The following is an 18,423-nucleotide window of genomic DNA, read 5'->3' on the forward strand; positions in this document are numbered from 1 at the left end:
CAAGTAGGATGGAGGATGCTGTGGGAGATGCCTTTGGGTCTCTGGAGCTGGAGGACAAGAGAGGCGATTAAGAGCAGCTGACAGGGGCTTAGCACAGCCTTCCAGCCCCCTCCCCTTGGGGATGTGTTCCATACCCTCTTTGCTGTCTCTCCACGAGACCTTTTGGGAGTATTTCTACTCCCAGAGGAATTTAAAGGGATTGTAAATTCTCAGTGGAGCTGTGGCTGCACAGGTTGTGTCCTGCCATGGGGCTGTGCTGCCGTTTGCCCAGGGAAAAATGAGCAGCCCTTTGGCTGGAGGGAATTTTCGGTGGGATCCACCATGGCCAGGTGTCGGATCCGCAAAGTCGTGGTCCCAGGGAAGCACAGGCTGGGAATGAGGAGCCGGGCTGTGCCGATGAGCTCCTGGCTTCTTTGGGAGCGTTTCCATGTGATTCCCATCAGGAACATGGATCTGTGCATCCTGTTCCAGTTTGTGCAGCTACACAGCTCAACCCCAAGGAGGAAAAAAAACCAACATTCTTCAGATGCTGCTTTTGGGGAGGGTGGGGGAAGGAGCAGGCGGGTTCCTTCCACCCCGTTGCTTGAGACTGAGCGCTATTGCAGCGTTTTAAGAGAGCCCAGCATCTGCACAAAGCTCCTCTGTGTGTTTTTACAAACTTAGAACCTCCATGTGAGGAAACAGCAGCCGTCTCTGAGCCCCAGCCTTTTCAGCTTAAACACAGAGTATGGGGACAATACAGCAAGCAGAACAAAATCCCCGTGCCTCTAGAGGTGGGATCTTCACAGCTATAATAACTTACCTGCGGCCATTCATGTTGTGGTGGCCTGTCGTGTCTTTCCCAGTGGGTGAACTGGACATTTAAAGGGACGTGGCTGGAATCATAGAACCGTTTTGGTTGGAGAAGATGTTTAAGATCATCAAGTCCAACCGTTGACCTCACACTGCCAAGTCCACCTCTAATCCACGTCCCTGAGAGCCTCATCTATGCGTCTTTTAAACCTTCCCAGGGATGGTGACAGTTGGCAAGGAGAATTCACCGTGTGGTCATTAAGAACAGAATTCAGTCCTGTACCTGCTTGATGCTAAAGCTGCTGTGGTCTCGATGAGGCAGGAGGAGATGAGCAGAGGGGAGAGATGTGCAAGGATGCCCGCGTTCTGGCTTTGTGGGGAATCTGGGCTTTGCTCTGTGCTTAAACAAGGACTTGCACCTCTGTGGAGCTGCCCCGAGTTCTTCCAGGAACTGGATGTGCCTGTAATAAATAGCTCGTGCCTCTGTTTGACTCAATTCCTGGCTGGGAAAAAGCGAAGGACCTAAACCGTGTGTTAATGGGGCTCTTTGTGCTCTCATTTTTCCAGGGTGGCCACTGACCGCAATGTTGACAGCACCACAGCAATGCTTAGAGAGTGGCTGAAGAACGTGCAGAACCTCTACCACGGTGTGGAGTGGAGACCGATGGAAGAGCCCCGGTGAGCGCTGCAGTGAGGGGCTGACTGGTTGGTCTGTATCTCCGGTTTTCTAGATTTTCTGGTCTCAAATAAGGAGGTGTACTTAAAATGTAGATTTTGCGGGGGGAGGCGGGTCTGTCCCATTTAAACTGTGTCCTTATGGAGCCCATAAAAAGGTCTCTGACTTCGGTGAAGCAACTCATGCAGAACTTCAGCAAATATTTTCCTTCAGTTATTTAACGTCTGCAGCTGCTCTCTGTGCCTGGAAAACAAATCACATCAAAAACTACAGGGAATAAAAACTGTCGTTCTTTATTTTCAAGGAAGCAGAGAAATCGTAGCCCATTCCCACAGTGTCTATGAAAGTTCTGTTCGAGACATCGAATTCTCAGTAAGTTCTGAGCCAGAGAACGAGATTTAATTCAGCATATTATGCCTTTGCATGACTTGCAGGATCATTGCTTTGAAACACGATAGTAGGTTTAAAGAGCATCCTCCTATAAGGAATGAAAAGCAACACCTATTTGTATGCAGAATTTCAAAGAGGAAGAACTCTGTGTGTTTGGTTTGTATCCTGATTTGTTATTCCACATAGGGCTCTGTCCCGGTGTTTCCTTCCATCTTTGTAACAAAGCGTTTGCTTTTGGACCTGATCCTGAGAACAGAGACACGTGGGTAACTTCACTCACGTGCTCGGGCCCCTGGCGCTGGGCGCTGGGTGTCTGTAGATTTCAGAGCTGTTAGCAGGATGTGTTAACAGTTGCTAGTGATGCCCAGACCCCAAGGGAATCCAGATCGCCTTCATCTTCTCATCCTCCGTTCTGTTGATTCTACTGGGCTCAAGAAAGCTGTGTTTATAGTTTAAACTTGAATTGTAGCAGAGGAGAGATGACTTTCTACCAGAGGGTCAGGTGAGGTAAATCAGCTTCAGCCCATTTTGGTGGTGTAACCTCTGCTTCCATCAGGGCCTGTTGCTGCTGAAGAAACTCCTGGGTGTGTTTGATGGTGCTGCTTTGCTTTCAGTCACTTGCTCAGCCCAAAACGCTGCAGCGCTGCTTGTTTTCCAGTGCCCTGTGTACACACGCCAGCACGAAACTTGGAATCTTTCTCTCTCAAAACCGCTCCTGGGTTGCCTGAGGTGACTCCAACACTGTTTTTATTTTGGAAAGAAGATAGTAAGGGAACTTTTTATTTTTCTAACCAGCGCAATAGGTTTCTAGACATGGGTTGCAGTCACTTTCTTTTGGTTTTTTTTGCTACGTCTTACCCAGAAGAATTTGGGCCAAAACATTGGCCAAGCTCCCGATTCACTCACGTGACGAAACTCCGACCGGCAGCCCTGCGTGCTGCACGAGAGAAGGGGTCAGACCACATCCTGGTAAGTACACGGTTTGATTTATTAACTGTCCTCAGGCAAAAGCTTTTCAGATAGTCACTCTGATAACTCCGGGGCTGCCAAAAAGTTTCCTGTCCATCTAAAGACAAAGCTCTCCGCAGTGAGATGCCGTCTATCGTTTCTTGGTCTGATGAGCAAGAGAGTTTGCAGCTGGAGAGAGAAGTCCATGGGTAAACCCAGGGTTTGTTGCCCAGCGGTCAGGACTGAACGTAGTCCTGGTGGTGGGTAGGTACCTGCAAGGGGCCCTCAGATGGAAACCCCACCTGTTAGTGATGGAATGTAAGGGGAATAGTTCTACGGAACAGTTGTGAACAGATGTGTGGCTTTGGTGACTGCAGCAGCCACTTTTTAAGAGTGATCCTCTTCGCAGAATAAATGCACCCTGAATTTTCAGCAGTGATGTTTTCCCTCGCAGCTCCGTTGCCCCAGTGTTGGAGGAACATTCCGTGGAGTGCGAGGGAAACTCCGCATCTCTTCCCATCTCATAATGTACCTTTAACAGAGATGTGTCCTGCGGTATCAAAACCAGCAGCTCAGTGCTTTTTGGGTTTTTTTTGACAACCTCATGCCTCTGGCTGCCTTGTTCCCAAGAAAGCATCAGGGCAAGCCTATCATTTAATCTAATAACAAATTTATTTTTCTCTTCCCCTCTTCTCTAATTTATTGATACAGATAACTCACTGACCAACCCAGAAACCCTGAACCTGTTGATAGCAGAAAACAAGACCTTGGTGGCACCAATGCTCGAGTCTCGCTCTCTCTACTCAAATTTCTGGTGTGGCATCACCCCCCAGGCAAGTGACCTCCTGAACGCTACTGGGCGACTGTGCAAGCTGTGTTTGCAAAGGCCTCTTGTGTCTGTGAAGTGGTGGGTTGTGGTTTCTGTCCTGTGGGCTTTCCTGGCTGTTTCTGTAGCGTCCTTTTCTGAAAAGAAGCTGCTGTAGCTCGGTGGCGTGCACTCAGCTCAGCTTGCGCCTCTCTGAGTGGCAGCATCCCAAATCTTGGTGGGTACCTTTGGGAAAGGTCCATACGTTTATAGGAAATCTGGGAATGAGGGCAGAGAGGACACTGCGGTCTATCAGTGTTTTTCAGGCTTTGTTTTCTAACCGAGCTGTAGGTGCGAGCAGAGCAACGCGTGTTCTGCATTGGGTGTGCAGGCACGTAGCTGGAACTTGCTGCCTGGTCTGAGATTTCTCGCTTGAAAAAGCTGAATCTGGAGGAAGCTGAGCTTGTTTAGCCAAAAGTCCTGGGAAATGATACAATCCCACTAACTACATCAAAAATACTGATATACACACCAGAACTTATTTGAGGTCACTCCATATGTTTGTTTAATGGCCTTAAATCTCTTGGTACATAATTTTAGACAAGCTTTCCTGTATAGTGATGCTAATCAGAGAGGAATTTGCTTTTCTTTCTACAGCTTTCTGTTGTATATAGGTTGTTTTTCTCACACATGAACAAGATTTATGTGTTGGGGCAACATCGTTTGCCTTGTAGAAATTAGTTTAGTGCTTCTTTCTCAAATCATAGATGCTGCAGTAAATATTGGTACAAAGATGCTGCCTAGTAGGAGTAACATCATTTTTAGAGCCAGGATGAGATTGAGCTATCACTTGACAAGTAGATCCACATCGCTGTGGTCAGTGTGGGTCAGCGGTGATTTTTTGCCTTTTTTCACTCTTTTTCTTTGGAATGTTCTTGACTGAGCTCTAGATGGGCTTCCTCAGACATTCAGCCTCGTGGGATCGTTTCTGGAAACAAATGGACATCCGTGCAGTGAGCAAGACTGCATCGAGCTGATCTAGGCCACAAGGGAAGGGTCATTGAAAGGTCCTTGACCACACAGAATGGGGTAGAAAGTTGATGAGGCAAGAGGAGAATGAGGAGTTAAAGTAGTTTGTGGTGAGACACGAGAGGTGATGATTGTCTAAGGTAGCAATCAATCATGTATTAGCTAGAGAAATGTAAGCAGCGCGTAATCTAACTATAATTATCCAAGTATAAATAATGTAACTACAAAATCAGCAGTTTAAGACTATATAACCTGATCAAACTTTACATTAAACAGCTTCAGTTTACAACTCTCATAGAGTTGTCGGAGTCCATTCTTCTCCCGCACAGTCTGAGGTGAGGACTATAATTAATACTCGTTTCTCCAAGCCCACAGGTAAATCTCAATAATGAGATCGGGTTTTTGACCTGTTTGCTACTCTGCTGCTGGCAGGTGTTCCGTCATCCCTTGGGGATGTTGGAGAGGCTCCATGCTCCAGCCATTTCCTGCCCTCTTGCTTTGCTCCAGAGAGCTACCCGGTTACTAATTATTGTCATTATTGCTGCAGTGAAATGAAGAACAAACTCCATTTCCCACTTCTGGTGTAAAACATCCTCTGGCAGTCTCCTTCTGTAGGATTTCTTGAGGAAGGTCTTTGTTTTTAAAGCTCTCGGTGATTATATTTTTTCTTTTACAGAAACCACCGAATCTTTTCTCTTTTGGCCCCCACACCATCTTATGACAAGGAGTTCCACAAGTCAGACCAACTAATTGAGTAAAAGTAGCAGGAAAAGGTCCTGAACTCACCAAATTCTTGGGAAGTAAATACACAGATAAGAAAAGGGGTGTGTGGGGGGGTGTGTTTACTTGTTTCAGTTTTTGTTTTAAAATGGAGAAATAAACTTTATAGGAAAGGCATTGTCCTTTAAGTGTTTAAGGTTAAGTCCTGATGTAAACCAGCAGTTCTCCACAGCCTGGCATGGGGCTCTGCCAGTGTGCACCAGCCGCAGCCCTGGCCCCTGCCGTTACCTCTCCAGCAGAAAATCGCCATCATTACCAGGATTACTGAGAAAAGGAGGGGAAAAAAAACCTCGCAGCAAATGCATCTTGCAGGATTTGCTGAAAAAAGCTGCTCAGATGAAGAGGAAAGTTCCCACTTTTTTTCCTTTTCTCTTAGTTACTGCTGCTTGTTTCTGTGCTCGCAGTCCTGCAGCTTCGTGCTCTCAGCCCTGCTCTCCCTGGAGACTTGGGGAGGGAGCAGGAACTGGAGAACGCCCTAAAACACAAAGCCAAACCCAGCTGCAGACAGCCTGACATTCAGCTGTCGTGAAGCTGTCCTTAGGAGAGCACAGCAGTGCTGACAAGTTGGAGTCTTTCTTGGTTACAGGTGATTTATGAGCCATGAAAAGCCCCACAAGCCCGTAGTGAGCAAGTGGAGGAGGACAAAAATTAAGTTTCCAGCATCTTTCACCTGTGGGCATTCTCGGCTGTCTGTTAACGGTTGGATGTTTTAACCCTTCCCGCAGCGGGAATGCCGGTGAGGGCTCTGCCCGCTCTCTGCCCTTCGTGGACATCTGAGACACCCAGGCCTCACAGCGTGGTCAGAAGGTTTCCGAAGGGCAAACCAACAGATGCACAAACAGACAAACGCACCACACGGTGCTTCTGCGCAAAGGCAGGGTAAAGTGGTTCTGCAGTGATTTGCTCGGCTGTTGCTAGGATGCTCTTGGAAAATATAAATCAAAAGTAACTTCAACTGATTTTAGTGACTCATCATTTCTGTAAAGACCAGAATCCACTACGGACCCAACCGTCAGCCATGTTCAGATGTCTAATTGGTGCATTAGGACTTTCTTTCAGGGGGAATTCAGTGTATTGATTTCCAAATCTGATAGCTTTAGACATATGGCACCTGCAGACCCAGCTGTGAGCTGCACAAGGCGGGTGTCGCACCCTCAGTGCCGAAAGGTTGGCAAAGCTCTTTAGGTCATGGCCAGAAATACTTTGCAGGTCCTATTCGGTGAGACACTGAATGTCCTTTGTGCTTGTTGAACACAGAGGATGCCACAGATGTTCAGCAGCTTCCAGGGTCAGAGCTGAGAGTCTATGTGCAAAAAAAAGGTTTCCAGAGAGCCAGGGGAAAAAAATCTGAGATTTGAAGCTCTGTTGCAAGGGAATTTTGTAGCAGAAAGGCTTGGATTTCCATTAGCTGCTGAAAAGCAGAGAGAAGGTCATATTTTAACCTTTTTGGTTGAAGATTGTTTCTGCATACTTGACTGAGCCCTTTTCAAATTGGGGACACTTCAAACTCTGAGAACTGAGCACTGATCCGTCTCTGCTGAGCGGGACTAAGGGCAGGAGCTTTTGCTGGGGAGCAGCTGTGAAACTGAAGTCTTCTGTCACATCCAGCCCTCTGCTTCTGTTTGCAGGGCTATTACAAAAGGACCCTGGATTACCCCCTGATCCGGGAATGGAAGAGGACAGGCTGTTTTGCTGTCCCGATGGTTCATTCCACCTTCCTCATCGACTTGAGGAAAGAAGCCTCCACCAAGCTGATGTTCTACCCCCCGCATCAGGACTACACCTGGAGCTTTGACGATACCATGGCCTTTGCCTTCTCCAGTCGCCAGGCAGGTGTGTCTGGAGACTTTGCTGGGCAGGATTCACTCGTAGACGTGCAGATCTTTACTTTGGAGTTCACAGACCAAAAGCCAATTTTTTGGCTTCAGTGGTGAGTTAAGACCCTGTTCCCTTTTCTCTTTTGGATCTGGTCAGGGACAACCAGCAGCAAGTGAGTGGCAGTGCAGTTTTGAATCACAGATAGCTTCAAAAGACATGGGAGCTATTCTAGGGCCGAAGGCAATGTTTCAGAGACAAAATTAGTGGCATCTACCTTTGTTTTTTGTCACAGTGAGATGATAGCGAGCACAAGTGAATGCTGTGAGAGTGGAAGGCACTCTGTAGTTGTCTAAATTCACCACTTCCAGGAGACTCCATGAGGAAGGGGTGAGGACAAGAGACACTTTTTAGACGTTGCAGTGTTTGTGCAAAACAAAACCCAAGTTGCTTGCCTGCAGTGCTTGATGAAGCTTTGCTTTGTGGCAGCTCAGCAGGAATTGTCTGAGAGTTAAGAGGTTTTTCTTTTGTTGGTTCTGTTTGCTTTAAGCAAAATCAGTGCAACTTTCAGGGAGTGATGTGGGGGCTGTGGGCTGTGCTCAGAGGAAATTTCTTGCTGCCGTGAGAGCGGTAAAATCTCCACAGAACTGACGCCTCACTGGGACTTTGGGAGAATGAGTCAAGAACCAGTCCTTGAGATGCTTGGGGCTCCAGCTGGTACTGGGACCAGTTTCTACCAGACATTGGGAGGATTTCAGTTAGATCTGAAACTCAGGAGTCCTTTCGGGCCAAGGCACCACCTCAGTGTCTGCTTCTACCTGGAACGGCTGTTGGTGTGTGCGGAGCTCCATGTGTCTTGGGGGATTCGCTGTCTCTTAGTGCACGATACCACTGCTACAGCTGCTTGTTCTTCTGCTGAGGATGGTTAGTCCTGTTCATTTTTGGATCTGGTGGGTATTCTGTCTCTAGCGAAGTCCTGGCTGGCAGAACTGTGTCACATCTATGAAAGGAGCTCCTGGGAAGGGTATGTTTTTAATGACCATCTGTATTGTTCTTTGCCCTCCTGTGTTGAAAAGGGCAAAGTTTGGGGCCTTATAAAGGAAAAAATGACTGATGAAACCTCAGCGGCACTGATGAAACGCGCTTCTGTTCAGAGCTTCACAACTGGTTTGCTGGCTTACTGGGGTGAATTACTTGGGGAAAGTCGGGTTTTGGGTCTACTGAGTGATGTGCGGCTGGTGTTATCTGTCCTCTCCTTGTAAAAAGTTAAGGTGAGAAGGAGGGGCTGTTCTTGGGGTGCAGACAAGTAGAGGGAAAGTGAAGAAGTGTGGCTTGTCAACAGTGGCTTCTAGAGAAGAGCCAGGCTGAGAAATCTGCCTTTCCCACCACTTACAGAGCAGTGCAGCGACTGTTGGCAGCTTTCTTTTGAGTGATCCTTCTTGTTGCAAACAGCACTGCGAAAGACAGTGTTCTTGGCATGGTAAGCAGGGCTTTTTAAAACTCAGCTTCCAGGGGATGTGGAGCATGGATGAGTGGGAGAGGAGACGCAACAAGAGCTGAAATTGAGCCCTTGGGAGGCAGAGGAAGATGGGAGTTTGCAGGGCACTTTTGGGGCCCTGACCTTTTGAGTCAGGACGTGGGTTTGTTGGCTCCAAAAGAGAACAGAGGTTTAGGTCCAGTGAGCAAAGCAGGTTCCCTCAAATCTACCTGCCCCTTGTTCCCTCTGACAGCATCCAATTAGTCTGGGAACTGCATTGCATCAGCTCCAACTGCTTCAGAAATATTTCAGGGATTCAAACCCATCATTTTTTCCTTCCATCCTAGAACACTTCAGCTTTTTCCAGAGCTGACCTCGGCAGTCTGGCCCGCTGATCTTCTCAGATTGTTGGCTTGTGTCCTGGGCTGAGTTTTGTCACCCAGGACAAAAGGATGACATCCAAGTTCAGAAATGTGAAAAATGTATGGACTTTGAGGTATACTTCTCTTCAGAGTAATTCCACTTATTTCCCTGAAACCATAAACGATGTTGGCTTTTGTCTGGGCCAAGTACTGCGCTTAACGCCTCAGGTCAACCCGTTGATTTTTCCAGCAGTGAATCTTCTGCTCGAAGCAGGTGGTTTGTGATGCTCCACAGAGACCATCCCACCCGTCCCACTTCTGCCGAGAGGGCGTGGGCTGCGGAGCACAGAACAAAACCCAGCGCAGGTGTTTTATTGAGGAGGGCGGTCTCCGTAGAGCCCTTTGCACTGGCAAGATGATGTTGAGCTGGCCAGACCTTCTGAGCTTCCTTCAGCCTGAGGCTCTGAGACCTCAGGCCAACCAGGAATGTCCAGTCGCAGGGGTGTGGGGGAAATTTAGGTTGCCTAAATATGACTGTGGATTTATTTAAGGCATATGACTGTGAACCCTGCTCACTGCCTTACAAAGGCTAATAGTAACACCAGTATCTCTAGCCTTCTGTCCTTTGTAGCAAACTTTTATTTTATTATAAAAACAGAGCCGGAGAGTGAGTCCCCCTCCCCGTTTTAAGGTAGATTTACCATTTTGAAGTAACTTTTATCCCAGAAGAAACAGAAATACTGGTGTGAATCTATGCAGATTAACTGTGTTTAAGCCAGCGGAAGATAAAAACGGAGATCAGTGAGCCAGATAAGATTAGTTGATTAGATCAGTGCCAAATCCATTAATATTAGCAGGTAGTGTTTTTTATTTTGCCATTTACCTAAATTGCAGCTGACAGCTGAATGTGTTTTGGCAGTAGTGTAGCCAGCAGCTTCCTTGCAGAACTTCAAACAGTAGAAACACCGGGGTCAGTAGTGCAGATAATTCTGCCTTGCCAAAAATACCAGGGATTTAGGAGGATTAATACATGAAAGCACCAACTCTCACCAGGTGGTGTCTGCTTTTCATTCATTTCCTAGAGGGACAAGGGTGATTCTGCTTGTTTAATTAAAAAAAAAAAGAAAAGTTATAGCCGATAATGAGCAAACTCTTGGTGAGTCTGGGGGGAACAGCATCTTACTGATCACACGTTGCGACATTCCCAGCAGCGTGTGGGTCTCTCCCTTGCAAATGGATCTGCTCAGAAGGGAAGCTTTGCATCTTCTTCTTGTTCCATGCCTTCAGATTCAGCTCCTTGAACAAGCAGTTACAAAAGCTTTTGAGCAGAAGGAAGTTACGGTATCACCTATTTTTGGAAGCATCTCTTTCTCCCTGCTGCTCTCTCTCTCTAGGATTTGGTTGATTTGGATGGTGCAAACCTGCTCCTCCTTTTGGCTCTGTGAAGGGATTGCATCAGGTCTGAGCGGTGCAGGTGGGGTTTGGGGAATACAGGGGTTTCTGGGATGCTCCCCAGTTCTCCCAGCAGATCCGCTGTGTGCATCAAACATCGCTTTGCCAAAGGCCGGTTCTGCCCTCTGCTGAGAGATTGTTTTCATAGCATGAAGGCAAAGGCCAAAAGAGACCCTTTCTCTGGGCTAAGAGGGAGTTTCCAGTCTCTCCTAAGAGAAAACTGATGGCAATTAAAAATACCTTCGGTTATGGAGCAACTGGAAATTGTTTTCAGAGGAGAGACCACGTGCTGCCAGCCAAATGATACAGAAAATGTCACTATGAATTTCATAGACTCATTTTGCTTGGAAAAGACCAAGATCATCGAGTCCAACCGTTAACCCACCCCTGGCACTAACTCATGTCCCTGAGAACCTCATCTCCACATTTGTTCAAGCCTTCCAGGGATTTAAGTTAAACCCCTTCATTTGCTTTTGAAGCAGAAGTTTTTGGGACTGGGCTCCTGGCAATGAATTTGATTGTGGGTACATAGCAACAGAGCAGCGAACTCCTCTTTTAAGAGACTTGACTCTATTTTCTGTTTTTTTCTGTGATCCCCAGGTATACAGATGTTCATCTGCAACCGTGAACACTATGGTTTCCTTCCCATGCCCCTGAAATCGCACCAGACGCTGCAAGAAGAAACCGAGAACTTTGTGCACACCCTCATTGAGGCAATGAGTAAGTTGCTGTGCCTTGCTGTGATGGACACCCCCAAGTTAAGGTTTGGAGAGCTCTCTTACCCCTGGGAATCTGCCTCCTGATCCGACTGTTCTCATCCTGGTTTGACATGCAGTTTCCCATTTTTCCACTGTTTTTCTACCTAGAGATGCAATCGCTTCACGGTCAGGTCAGCTCCGTTGACAAAACTCCTTAACTTCCCCATATCGAATGCAAAAATGCATCTTTAACGTGGCAAGGATGCTGCAGAACCTCGTGTCTCTCCTGAGCTATGTCTGGCAGATGGCTGCTGGCTTCTGTTCTGTGACATGGACGCTCTGTGCTACACCCACTCCTGCCTGACTTCATCAGCCAGGTCCCTGGGGCTTTAGGTCCAGAGATGCAAACACACACACACACGTTATTGTTAGTGCATGAAGGTGATGCTTGGCATCTCTCCTCTCTTCCAGTTGATCGTCCTCCCATTGAACCCTCACAGTTTGTCTCTGTTCCGCCGAAGAACCCTGACAAGATGGGATTTGATGAAGTAAGGAACTTATTTTGCTGCCATTGTCTTGTCTTCCTGTTTCTCACCTAATGGAGCTGGGATCTCCCTGTAACTGACCTTCCAGCCGTTTCCCATTCCCATCTCTTCATACGTTTGAGCTCTTTCCCAGTCACTCGACTGTTGGATTTCAGCTTTTTGCCAGGAGCAAACAGCCATCCTTACGTGGGGAGAACTTCTGAGGTCAGGGAAGCAGAAGGGAAAGGGCTCAGGGAGCATTCTTGCCCTCTGGCATTTGCTGGGGAGAAATGAGGCCACTCAGGTCTGTGGGCATTTCATACCTGCTACAAAACCCCCGATTAAGGTTGGTGTGCCAGGGCAGTGCTCAGCAAATCTGTGGGCTTCCTGCATTGATGGTACGGATGTTTTAATCCAGCCAGGAAGAGATGGCAGAAGTGAGAGTGAAAAACACATCATTTAACTCCCCCGATTCTTGTGCCATTTCCTCTACATCTGACTCTGTGGGGCAGCTTAGCCATCCTTCCATTCTGCAGCAAGAACTGGTCGTTCGGGAAACCTCTCCTGTGTTCCAGTGAGAAACAGGAATGATTTTCTCCCGAGAGAGGCACTGGGGAGCCTGGAGAAGATGGGGGAGGCGCTCAGCCGAGTTCTGTCCAAGATGGGGACGTCTAGGAGGGCTGGAAACCATGTGTGCTCCCCCCTTACTGGGGCAGCTCTCCTCCTGCCCTGCTCGGTCACCACATTTTTCTGCTGTGGCCTTTAAAAGTGCATTAGAAAGGTGGTTCCTGACAGCGGTCCTGCCCCAAAACCCCGCAGAAATCCCTCTCCTCCCTGTTCTTCATGTTATGGAGGGTGCAGGCATTGAGGGGAAAGGCTGGAGAGGGATCTGCTGTGCTTTAATTAACCAGGAGTTGTGTTTTTATGCAGCTGCCAGGGTGGCAGTTGTGGAGACCAGAGAAGCCTTTGTTTTCTTGGCTTATTCTGTTACATCTGTTTATACGACACGTGAATTCCAAACACGATTTGTTGGAGCGTCTGTGTTAGGGCGCAGCTGTTGTAGGTTTTTTGCCGTGTTGTCCTTTGTGGCTGCGCTCTATTTATCCAATTTATTATGTTTGCATTTGTGCTGACCTAGAACTGGATCCGCTTCTTACTGGCTCGAGGTTTTTGCTCCACAGGCTACAAAGCTGCACTTGTCTGCCTGGGACTGAAAAACATCCCAGCCCCTCTGCAGTTTACCTGCAAATGAGGGTTTTGGTCCTCTGCCCCCCACCAAAAAGTCTGTCTGCTTAGGCTTGGGCAGAGCCTGGCGCAGACATCTCTGGGTGTGATCTGGGCTCTGTGCTGGGCTTTCTGCTCTGGCAGGGGAAGCAGCAGATTTTTTTTTGGTGAAAATTCTGTGATTTTTTGGTGAAAATTCTGTGATGTTTTTTGTGAAAATTCTGTGAATTTTCAGTGCCTGAAGTGATTTACAAAAATTCTCTTTGCTGTGTTCTTGTGCTTGGGTGGTGACCCCGCAGATGATCCTAAATACAGGTAGTGGTGGCATTGTGGAGAAACATGTGGGTCGGTGTTCCTCTGGGACTGGAGCTGGACATTTGACTCTGTGTTTAATATAAATCAAAACATCTTATATCTTTGGAAATTATAGACTTGGCTGTAACTGGTCTGCTCTCACCTTTATTCATCCTTGATGAGCAGCTTTTCCTTGTGACATAAAACGTCCTTAAAAAGTAGTTGTTAGACAAAGAATGAACCTCTAACCTTCCAACTCAAAACCAACCCCAACTTTCTGACAAATTCTACGCAACCTGGGATAAAATCACAGCTGGTATTTTAAGATCTGCTGCTGAAGAAGGGTAGATGAGAAGTCACTTCTCCTCCTCGCTCCCAGGCTGTGAGCTTGATGTCTCTCTCTTCAACCCAGATTTTCATGACCAACCTGAAGCGCCGGAAGGACAGGCGGGATCGGGTGCTGCGGACTCTCTACGAGCAGGAGATTGCAGTCAAGATAGCAGAGGCCGTGGATGGGAAGTGAGTTTCGGCTGGGGTTGCTGATGTTTGCAAAGAGGGGGTTGTGCTGGACACCATCTCCTTGGGTGCCCTGACCTCCCTCCTGCTGGGGATGGATGGGCTGAGGGAGAGGTGGACGTTTTATTAACCTAACTGCCCCTGCTTTGGGGCAGTTTGACTCTGTTTGTGTCTTCTTTTGTAATTGGTCTTCGTGAGAGAACCAGGGCGGTGTGGGTCAGGCTGATAGAATCACAGAATCATTTGGGTTGGAAAAGCCCCTCAAGATCATCGAGTCCAACTGTTCCCCCACCCCTGGCACTGCCCCATGTCCCTGAGAACCGCATGTCCGTCTGTCCAACCCTCCAGGGCTGGTGACTCCAGCACTGCCCTGGGCAGCCTGTTCAATGCCCCACAGCCCTTTGGGGAAGAAATTGTTCCCCAGATCCAACCTAAGATGAAAATCAGGTTAAAATCATACTCCTTTCTGTGAACTGTAACACTTGCACACAATTAGAAAGCAGCAAAAGTGTGTGAGAGCAATCATCTCCTGAGAGATTTGTCTGTCCTCGTGCTACAAAGCTGTTGGGCTGCAGTATTAACCCTGACACAGCCCTTACTTTAAGGCATGTTAAGATGTTTTTATCTTGAGAAATCAAGGCAGAAATTTTTGGTCTGGGACTCGCAAAAAGGGAAGTGGGAACCCCCATGCCATCTGGTGGTCTCGGAGACTTGCGCACCCATCAGGACCTCAGGAAAATATTTGAAGCCAAGCTCCTGACATATTGATGGTCCCACAAGAAGTCGTTGGCAGAGTTAAGGATATCATTTCTAAGCTTGATTTAGAATGTAAATCAGTTAGTTAGTTTTTCTCCCGGTTTTTGAGCAAAGCAAGTGCAGGAATTTCGTGAGTTACAGCTTATCTCTGAACATCAGCAGCGCTTCCCCCGTTGCGTCTGTGTCCGACTTGAGTTTGCTTTCTATTTAAATGCTGATAGGTGTTCTCTCTTTCTCAGAGCGCTGAACACGAGTCAGCTCAAAGCTCTCAGCATCGACATGCTGCCGGGTTACCGGGACCCGTGCTCCTCGCGGCCCCTCACCCAGGGAGAGATCGGCTGCTTCCTCAGCCACTGCTGCATCTGGGAGGAGGTGAGGGGGGTGCGGGTGCCCTGGGGAGGGTGCTGAGGGCAGGAGCAGTGGGGAGGCACACGGACGGTCCCAGGACAAATCTAATACCGGTTTCTGGAAGTGTAGGATGGTTTTACTTGGTTTGTAGGGGATCGCGTACAGGGGTTCTCTTGAACACATTGCTCAGCTTTCTCAGCTCTACTCTCCGTTTGCCAAGTGATTTTTATCAGAATGTTTTCACGGTTGGTTTTGCAGACCATCTGATAGCCTGTTTGGAGTGAGTTTGTTTAGGAGAAAGGCAGGAAGGTTTTGAAGAACAAATGGTATTAAAGAAACTCCTGTTTTATTTCCCTGGTTCTTCATGTGTGCTGGAGCAAGTTCCAGTGGCTCTGCTAACTGCTTTTTTTTGAGCTGGTATATCATAAATAAATTTAGCAGCAGGGATCTCTGTTACTTGAGCTAACAGGTATTGTTTGGGTTGTAGTAGCTGTAGCTTCCATCTGTCCTGGTCACCTGGGGAGTCACACTTGAGAGGATCTGGGCTGTGCTGGTTGGAGGTGCTGGAGTTACACAGCCTGACATCGACGGGAGGGATCATTTCGAGCGAGGTGGGATGTGGAGGCAGGGAGAACAACTTGGTGCTTAGAGAAGACCGGTCTAAGGCAGCAGCTGCCCAAATGTGACTGTGATGGTTGGATGATCCAAATACCTTTCAGCCAGCAGCAGGGACTTCAGCACTGAGAAATCAGGCAATGATTTGGGGCTTGAGACTTCTGCATCACCAATGGTCAGATGGTAAGATGGGAACCCACTTGCAGGATGCCTTTGCATGTGTGTTCTTGAAGTTGCCAGGGCCAGACTTTGGATGTGCTGGATCATTCTCCAGATTCCAGAAACACTTTTTTTCCGAACAGAAACAGGTTTTTCTGAACAGTGGTTTTGTTGTCAAAGGAGGAGGTGGTCGTGCAAGATGGTAGCTCACGGGGTTGAGGTGCTGCAGCATCACATGGAGGGTTTTTCTAGGTTGCAGATGCTCAGCCACAGGATATTTTTGGACAGCTCGTCCCAGCTGAGCTGTGAATCTGGGGCTGGTTCTCCAGCCTCCCTACCTGTATGGTCCAGAGGGCCAGGACCAGGTCAGGATGACCCCCAGAGATTTCAGGGCCACTGTGATCACTTCTGAACCATCTTCTTTCAGGTGGTGAACAGAGAACTGGAGAAGACGCTTGTTATTGAGGACGAGTTCAAGAGGAAGCTCATGAAGCTGATGGATGTCATTGAACAAGCCCAGCTAGACTGGGAGCTGATGTAAGTCACTGGCCCTCGTGAAGCTCTGGGCACACAGGGGACATGAGCAGCAGCGATGGAGGGTGATGCTGGAGTGCAGGGAAAAGTGGCAGAGGCTTCTTGATGGCTCTTCCCATCAGGATAACTCAGCTTCTGGGCCAGGCTGGTGCTGGGGTGCCCCAGCTGTGTTGGGTACCACTGGTGCGCTTTGTGGGCAGTGCTGGTCGTCTGGAGACACTGCTGTGACAGAGGAACGGCCACAGCTCAGCGCTGAGGCTTGGACCGTGTCAGCTCAGCTGCCTTATCAAGTCTTTCACATCTGTACCACCCGCTGGGGTAAGATTTGAATGTCTGAGAGTGGTACAGGATAGAAATGTGTCAGGGATTGCTTCTTAGATCCACCCTTTGTCCTTCCCCGCTTGACATGGACGGTTGTGTAGTCCTAACTGCTGCAGATTCACATTTAGGTTCCGATTTCTGTGGTCTTTTCCCCCTTTAAGCTACATTGGCCGGAAAAGGATGCAGGTGCAGGAGCCTGAGAAAGCGGTTCCCAACGTCATGAACCTGGTGGAAGCCGATTACTCGTACTGGACCCTGGGCTACGCGATCTCCTTCCAGGGGGCTCAGAAGCTCATCGGAGCGGAGCCTTTCGGCAAGATGTTGCCGGTGGATGAATTTCTGCCAGTCATGTACAACAAGCACCCGGTGTGAGTAGGTCGGATGTCTTCGTTACTTGGGTTCATGTGAGCTTGGTCTTGCTGAATGATTAAGATCTGGTTCGTAGATTTGTGTAGTGTATATCATATGTGTTAATATCTATATATGCTTATGTATACCCTTGTTTATGTGTGCACACTTAGTGTGGTTCGTATAAATGATTAATTTTGGAGCTTGGAGTCCAAATTATTCACGTTACAGTTTTCAGCAGGTTGATGACTTGAGTGCTCTGTGGGGCACTTCAGAAAATGGAGCTCACTTGGTGCTCTTCAGCTTCATCTGCAAAAATGTTGATTTATCAATCAGTACTGAGACCTAAACCAACAAAAGATCAGGTTAATAATCATTCGGTTCTTTAGTGTTTTAATGCTGTTTGACTCAAGCTACGCAAAACCTCGCGGCGCTTAGTATGCAGCGTGTGATGTTGTGATGCTCACGTTTTATTTTTCTAAAGCTGAATGCAGTGGGTAGAAGGTCAGACCCCACCACAGCAACGACCTGTGCTGCTTGGGACACATTCACTCAGTGGATGGGCTTGGATCTCGCAGTTATAAGCATTTCACTCTGTCCCTGATGATTTTTCTCTCCTCTTTAGAGCAAAGTACATGGAGTACTACAAGTCCAGAGACTTGAAAGCCTTTTCAGCAGAACCCCTGCTCGTCTACCCCACGCACTACACAGGGCAGCCCGGCTACCTTAGCGACACAGAGACCTCCACCATCTGGGACAACGAGACCGTGTCGACGGACTGGGACAGAACGCACTCCTGGAAATCCCGGCAGCAGGGCACAATCCGCAGCGACGCCAGAACAAGGACGCTCTGCCCTCGCAGTCGTCTCTGGACGCGCCGTCCTCCAGGGACGAGCTATGACCGCCCGCGGCCCCGCGGCTCTGTCGGCGCTGAACCTGCCTCGCGCTTCGGCTTTTCACCCTTGGCAGTGGCGGAGCCGCTCTTCGTGTGGTCTCCATCCCGCTGCTTCGAGTGGCAGAGCACAGAGCCTGGAGCTGATGTGACAACTGACCGAGACGCGCAGGGCGAGGCGGGAGATGAAGGAGGAAAAAGAACGAGTGATGCAGACTGGCAGGGAAAAAGCAGAGATCTGAACAAAAGCCCTCGCAAGCTTTTGTAAAAGAAAAACCAAACCTTGAATGACGTCTTTCTACAGTTCCTTGTGTAGAATACTGTATTTATAAAGATTAATATATAGAGGTGTACAAATGTTCATACCTTTCTGGATCGCTGTAACTAGGCTACTGTGTAACTGTTAGTCCTCGTAGGTTCATAGGCTTTTTATAACCCTGTTCGCTGAGAGAAACTGCGGGCGAGTGTTTGGGTATTTGGGTTTGTTTTTTCAAAGGGAATCAAAATGGTTTCCAAAACCATCCAGCTCCCTGGAGCAGCGCTCCATGTAGGGTCATCTCCTTCATCGCACGCTGATAGAAAAGGATCGCTGGCTTCCCCTCTGCAAATCACAAAACTTGCCAGATCTGAACGGGCCTCCCAGTCCGGAGCTGCCATCTTGGCGTGCC

The 18,423-nt window shown here is 48.2% G+C and overlaps 1 protein-coding gene across 1 annotated transcript; it reads left to right on the plus strand.

Annotated features, from left to right (window-relative positions):
- The first annotated feature begins 1,862 nt into the window (after positions 1–1,862).
- On the plus strand, positions 1,863–17,895 carry LOC136112994 (procollagen galactosyltransferase 2-like). The gene is given in 11 exon segments (XM_065857936.2): positions 1,863–2,826; positions 3,504–3,639; positions 7,049–7,253; positions 11,127–11,246; positions 11,696–11,772; positions 13,679–13,785; positions 14,778–14,910; positions 16,088–16,197; positions 16,677–16,883; positions 17,489–17,697; positions 17,700–17,895. Coding segments are annotated over 11 exon segments (1,524 nt in total). The 5' UTR covers positions 1,863–2,671; the 3' UTR covers positions 17,765–17,895.
- The last annotated feature ends 528 nt before the right edge of the window (positions 17,896–18,423 follow it).

This window comes from Patagioenas fasciata, chromosome 30, assembly GCF_037038585.1.
Source record: "Patagioenas fasciata isolate bPatFas1 chromosome 30, bPatFas1.hap1, whole genome shotgun sequence".
Classification (NCBI taxonomy): Eukaryota; Metazoa; Chordata; class Aves; order Columbiformes; family Columbidae; genus Patagioenas; species Patagioenas fasciata.